General features: G+C 39.7%; 1 protein-coding gene across 2 annotated transcripts; it reads left to right on the top strand.

The window, feature by feature from the left end:
* Positions 1-408: 408 nt before the first annotated feature.
* On the top strand, positions 409-5,562 carry nr4a2a (nuclear receptor subfamily 4, group A, member 2a). Of its 2 annotated transcripts, XM_027005743.3 has the most exons (8): positions 409-565; positions 1,104-1,207; positions 1,447-2,321; positions 2,743-2,872; positions 3,050-3,216; positions 3,590-3,792; positions 3,939-4,117; positions 4,219-5,562. In XM_027005743.3, the coding sequence occupies exons 3-8, from the start codon at positions 1,449-1,451 to the stop codon at positions 4,473-4,475; spliced, it is 1,809 nt and encodes a 602-aa protein (XP_026861544.1). In that variant the 5' UTR covers positions 409-565; positions 1,104-1,207; positions 1,447-1,448; the 3' UTR covers positions 4,476-5,562. The 2 variants fall into 2 exon arrangements, with proteins under 2 accessions (XP_026861544.1, XP_081569565.1); XM_081713439.1 differs by lacking the exon at positions 1,104-1,207.
* The last annotated feature ends 1,348 nt before the right edge of the window (positions 5,563-6,910 follow it).

Here is a 6,910-nt window from a genome sequence, read left to right as displayed (position 1 = left end):
CATTAGTATACATTAGTAGTTTTTTACTAGTGTAAAAAGGTTTATATGGGCTACCGATGAATTCAGTTTAGAATTGAGTTTAAAAATACATCCATGAAACAACATCTCGTGATTGAAAAATGAATATTAATTTCCTTAGTTTTTTACACAGTCAAGTCGCCATGCGTATTACATGCATCATAGGGACCTAATGAATTGGGAATTGGAAAACACATTATAAAATCACAATGCAATAAGTCTCAGGTGTATTTCCTATCTGTCAACGGTCACTCGCATCGCTTCCCAAACGGATTGGTGCTTGTCACTGACGACGCAGATGACGCTCTAATTCCAGACACGTGGGTCGTGGTTAGGGGGGCTCACATAAACAAAGACACATTGGTACAGCGCGCTAGTCTATACCAGTGTTGCGCTCAGAGCGGTGCAGACGCTACCAGCCCTCTCGTCGCTAAAGCACCGTGTCTGGTTTAGCCTACTGGAGATTTTGACTCACGTTTTACATAAGAACGTCTTTTTCTGCCGCAAGTGTATGGATACAATACAACTTTTCTGATGGTGATTTAAGGTATGTAGTCGCTGTTTTCTTTTATATAATTGCCCGATTATACTAGATGCCTCTGCTATATCAGGATGTATGGCCACGCGAAATATTGTTGAAGTGTTTGTAAAAATCGATTTTGAACTGTAAGTGGAAATATGTATGGAGCCGACTGGTAATAGTGGTATTAGATGTTTCGTAGTGCGAATAGCAAATCACACAGTATAACGCAACACCTACTTTAGTAATTTCTTCTCCAGATTTACAACAAACATTTTACAATTTAAAGGCGAATGGAATATAGAGGGCTGGGTGCATAAAACTATACCGTTCTCTTCGTCCACAAGTTGATGCACCTCATCTTACACCTAAAAAAAGAGGGTTGCAAGAAATGCGCTTCAGGATGAAATGTAGATGAAAAGTAGGCTGGATGTGGGATTAGGGTTTTAGTTAGTTTTCTTAATTTTGTCACTTGGTGACATTGGTTAGTCTTAACAATCTGCAAAGGGAACAACAGAAGAGCATTGGTATTGCACACTCAAGTCAGGGCTATCTATTTTACTAGGGGGAGATTCCGGCGCCGAACCGCTTTTTCGAACCCTGCTTAAATCTTCAGCTGACAGCATCATCCATTTTGAGTGGCAACGAGGAAGAGTCACACGGCTGAAGGTACTAGACCAAAAATCTAGTCAGAAAATACTTTTGCTAAGAAATGCAGTTGCGAGACGTAAATAGTTCACTTTGTTGCAACGGTAGGGTCTTGAAGGATGACTGATAAAAAATGTTCCTCTCAAATGTTAGATTATTTCGCATGACAACATTATAACAAGAAAAGTGACCATCATATGCTTTAAAAAAAAAAAAAAAAAAGATTTATTTAGATATTCTTTTGCCCTGTTCGATTCCAGCCATGCCCTGCGTTCAGGCTCAGTATGGTTCATCGCCGCAAGGAGCCAGTCCTGCTTCCCAAAGCTACAGCTACCACACCAGCGGAGAGTACAGCTGTGACTTCCTAACGCCCGAGTTTGTAAAGTTTAGCATGGACTTGACTAACACCGAAATAACCGCCGCCACGACTTCGCTGCCCAGTTTCAGTACATTTATGGACAACTACAACACCAGTTACGACGTTAAGCCTCCCTGTCTCTACCAAGTGCCCCACTCCGGTGAACAGTCCTCTATCAAAGTTGAGGACGTCCCGATGCACAGTTACCATCAGCAGAGTCATCTGGGCCCACAGTCAGAGGAGATGATGGCTCACTCTGGGCCCATGTACTTCAAGCCCTCCTCTCCTCACGCTCCGAGCACCCCTAACTTCCAGGTTCAGCCCAACCACATGTGGGAAGACCCAGGCTCTCTTCACAGTTTCCATCCGAACTACGTGGCCGCTACCTCTCACATGATAGAGCAGCGCAAGAACCCAGTGTCCAGGCTGTCGTTATTCTCCTTTAAACAGTCACCCCCTGGTACACCTGTTTCGAGCTGCCAAATGCGGTTCGATGGCCCTCTGCACGTGTCTATGAGCCACGACAGCCCCGGAGCTCACCGGGCACTGGACAGCCAGAGTTTCGCAGTTCCCAGTGCTATACGGAAACAGGCGGGCATAGCGTTTCCTCATTCACTTCAGCTAGGCCACGGTCACCAACTCCTCGACAGTCAGATTCCGTCGCCCCCGTCCAGAGGCTCTCCGTCCAATGAGGGTATGTGCGCTGTGTGTGGAGACAATGCAGCGTGCCAACATTACGGAGTTCGAACCTGCGAAGGATGCAAAGGATTTTTCAAGGTTAGCTGAAATGTCTGCGCCATCTAGACACAAATTTATGGGTAAATAAAAATAGTCGTAATCAATCATTTCTTTTGCTTTGTGACTTGTTCAGTATAGGTTCTTCCATGACACGACAACCTATAGGCGTATTTTTTTAACCTTTATTCTTCCATTTTAAAGAGGGATTTTTAAAGAGCTCATTAATTTTTATCCTTCTTTTCACTACTGAATCATTATATAAATTGATGGAATTAACATTAGGTATGGTTGCTGAAAATGCTGTCTTCGTCCGTGATTGTATATGCAAGCAGGAACTTTGGATAAGCAGTGTCGGTGATGACCATTTCGGAAAACATTCAATCAGACCGTTTTGTAAGCGATACATTTTATGCAGGAGTTTTGTTTTATATGATCTAAAATCGTTTTCGTTTTAATTCAGCGCACTGTGCAGAAGAATGCAAAATACGTGTGTCTGGCGAACAAAAACTGTCCTGTTGATAAGCGCCGCAGAAACAGGTGCCAATACTGTCGCTTCCAAAAGTGCCTTGTTGTCGGGATGGTTAAAGAAGGTAAATGTTAATCTAATTTTTTATACTAAGGTCTACTGTAAATTTCGCTTGAGGTCTTAAGTGTAAAGAAGTAATGCACTCGCACATAAGATTATAAACATCTGATTTACACTTGCTTTATATTATCCATTTTATTTTTTACCAACTCTATTTCTATTTTTTTTTTTTTTTGTCTAGTTGTTCGGACTGCCAGTCTAAAGGGTCGAAGAGGCCGTTTACCCTCCAAACCTAAAAGCCCACAGGAGCCAGCGCCCCCCCCCTCCTCGCCGGTCAGCCTCCTCAGCGCACTGGTCAGAGCACATGTGGACTCCAACCCCAATATGTCTGGCCTGGATTACTCTAGAGTGAGTAGAACTCATTGCTCTTTTCTCGCTGAAACAACAAAACCGTGTTTTTGACAACACGTGAAGGAGCGGGGGGGCGCTTTGGGTTCACCGTTAAATTCAGAACTGTCGCTTGTCAGGGTATGAATGAATTCCTTGCACATTTCTTACGTGACCAATATGAGGAGTTAAATGTCGGGATGTGCTTCATTATTAACTTTAAATATTTTAAAAGGCAGCATATTTTACTCTCTAAATTGCTTTTGAAACGGAGAACTCAATAAAATACAGACACGAGTTAAATCGAATTCCCCCTCCTAGAAATGGGCTTTGCAATTTCACGGGTTATATATTTTAGAGGACCTCATTAAGTCGTGTTTAAATTAAATTCCAGTTCCACGCCAACCCAGACTACCAGCTGACTGGAGACGACACGCAGCATATCCAACAATTCTACGACCTCCTGACGGGCTCCATGGAGATCATCCGGGGCTGGGCTGAAAAGATCCCCAGCTTTGCGGACCTCCCCAAGCAGGACCAGGACCTCCTGTTTGAATCAGCTTTCCTGGAGCTTTTTGTTCTGCGTCTAGCGTACAGGTATGCCCCTGGAGATCAGCGCACATGATGAGGTCTCTTCAAGCTTCACCGCTTTAGGATTTTATTGGCTTGGCGATAATTGGGAGCCTCTTGAATCCTCGTTTAATGCACACGGTAATTAATGGGTAGTTTGTTATTAATTACAGGTCCAACCCAATGGAAGGCAAACTCATCTTCTGCAATGGGGTGGTTTTGCACAGGCTGCAGTGCGTACGCGGCTTTGGCGAGTGGATTGATGCGATTGTGGAGTTTTCCTCCAATCTTCAGAGTATGAACATAGACATATCTGCGTTCTCCTGCATCGCTGCCCTTGCTATGGTAACAGGTGCGAGACGGTGTCGATGTTATTATGCCAAATAAGGTGCAGGTAATTATTTATTCCTAATTTGCGCTGTTTAACGTATTCTGCCACCGCTTTTATTGCAGAGAGACATGGTCTTAAGGAACCGAAGAAAGTGGAGGAACTCCAAAACAAGATAGTAAACTGTCTTAAAGACCAAGTCACGTTTAATGGCGCCGGCCTGAATCGTCCGAACTACTTGTCAAAACTTTTGGGAAAGCTCCCGGAACTTCGCACACTGTGCACGCAAGGTCTCCAGCGCATCTTTTATTTAAAACTTGAAGACTTGGTTCCTCCACCTGCAATAATTGACAAACTTTTTCTTGACACTCTACCATTTTAAAGCGACAGAGACTATTTCACACGACCTCAAAGAACTTCCATAGACTCTTTTAGAGTCAGCGTGCTCCTGAAATTTGTTTATATTTTCACGAAAAACATCAAGCGCCGGCAAGTGGCATTTTGCAATCCATGTTCGGATTCATAAAAACCAAACCAAACGTGAGGAAGGGACAAAGATAGTCTTCAACAAGTGATGCATTTCCTTTTAATTTAACCCTCTAAATATTACAAGAAAACAACGACCCGTCAACGGTTCTAGTTTGCTTAATTTTGCTCGGACAGCTCTTAAAGTGAAAACATCTCAAGTTTTATTGCTCATTATTGACCCCAAAAAGCTAAAGCATTGGAAACCACACAGTAAATGTATTATAATCCATTTATATATACATATACGATAGATTTATGTGACGCGTCACACAGCGCGAATTTATAAGTGTATAAAGAGAACAACTCGTTTTCTTTCTTTTATAACTTGTGCCTGTGTATTTCTGTCAGGATCAAAGAGGACTCAATTGAAAAAGGCAACGCATGTTGTAGAGGACTATAGGCACTTGCTATCGAGGTGATGTCGATATTATACATTATTATTCCGGACACTATGTAGTCTGCTAGATTTTATAAAAATTCGTAGTACTGGGACAACTTTTATGTATGGCACATGTGGAGAAAAAAGTATTTAATCTGTATAGGTAAAAAGGGACCCATAGTGTTTGTAAAACTGTCACATTCCTTGTTTGTATGTGTTGTATGTATTGTTGCTGTTTAATATAAACGTTTCTATATTTATTATTTTCTTGCCAAAAGCTACGTAAGAGCATGGTGCAGTGTGGATGATTTCACAAGCATTCACCGTTCATGCTGCGCACGTTGTCCTTGTTTTATGTCTAAGAGACGTCAGAAGCGGTTATGATTTCGTTTGCCATCTTAAATGAAAACATCCGTCTTATATATATTCATATAGGTGTGTGCGGAGTATCACTGCCCTTTTTTATGGTGTAACTTGAGTATTCCAGTGAGTTCGGTACCGAATCCGAAAGAACTCAATGAGAGAAATATTTAATGTTTACAAATAAAACTTTTAAACAATTTTCTTGCGGAAGAGTTTCTCTTAATCAGCTTTCGAACAAAAAATAGTGAACACGTCAGGCATTAATACAATCGATGTACGTAGATCATCTAAAATCTTTCTTTTATACAAGGAGTAAAGTGACATTAACCTTAAACAAATCTTATCAAAAGATAACTAAATTTCAAGTGGACATTTAACGTCAGATTGTAATTTTGGATCCGTGTATCAAAAATATCCGAGTATAATCTGTAATGAATGCAGTTTGTGACTTTTAGACGTTCAAAACTAAAACCAGACTATTATACACAACCAAAGAAATTGATTTACGTAGATTCAATGACTCTAACCTGTTCTTCGAGGTACGACGAAAGTAAAATACAAAATTAAAAGTAATTTTATATAGAGAAAATTATAAAATAGAATGAAGCTTTTAAGGATGTTTATTACATTCGTGGATGTATAAATGCGCAAAGTATTTCTGGCCGGAGTGTACATTTTAAATAGCTACTTCAAAAGCCATATTTCATATATAATTTTATCTTAATTAAACTAATATATTACTACGCTTATCCAACAAAATTAAATATCACAGATAAAATGAAGGCGAAAGCCAAGCATCATACTCAATATAAATCACGTGCTCGTGCATCAAAATGTATAAGTTCAGTAGTTTCCATCACTATTTTGTAACTAAATGACGGGAAAAAAAGTTTTATCCGTTTCCCTAATACTAGCACTGACAAATCATATCTACTCGATGCTAACATTTTCAATTGTTAATATAAAATATAACGATTACCAGGAACGCCACTTGGCATCGTTACGATATGAAAGATGTAAGATACATAAAAAATAATTAGAGCAAAAAAAGAAAAATATTAAAATCAAAACATGAATTTCTTTAGTGATCTCATTTGTATGAGTACTGGGAATAAACGTTGGAAGACTTTTCTCATTATTTTTGCATTTTTGCAGTTATTTAGTTCCACACTATCCACCGAATAATAATCCTTCGCCATTGTGTGACTCATCCAAATAAATAAATAAATAAACAGTTTAATAAAGTGAATGAACACAAATTTATATATGCATCCTGAAAATGTTAGGATGTTTTGTTTTTATATTACTAATTGGAACAAATAAATCGACTGGCATCGAATACACTGCAACTTCAGCAAAAATCCTCAGTTTTAAACTTTTCTATTTACGTTCTGGGAAACTGCAAACAACCTTTTTCACCTTTTTCATCTGCCGATAAGTTAACCTACACTGTAGCTACTTGCTTAGAACTGAACCTCATCTAAACTTGTCTGCTACAAAGATTTACTTTGCATTTTAATAATAACTAAATTATTTCTTGTAGACAT

The sequence above is a fragment of the Electrophorus electricus genome, chromosome 4, assembly GCF_041902795.1.
Source record: "Electrophorus electricus isolate QZ-2024a chromosome 4, ASM4190279v1, whole genome shotgun sequence".
NCBI lineage: Eukaryota > Metazoa > Chordata > Actinopteri > Gymnotiformes > Gymnotidae > Electrophorus > Electrophorus electricus.
Note: the sequence above shows the minus strand (reverse complement) of the source record. Positions and strands in the feature narration are given on the sequence as shown.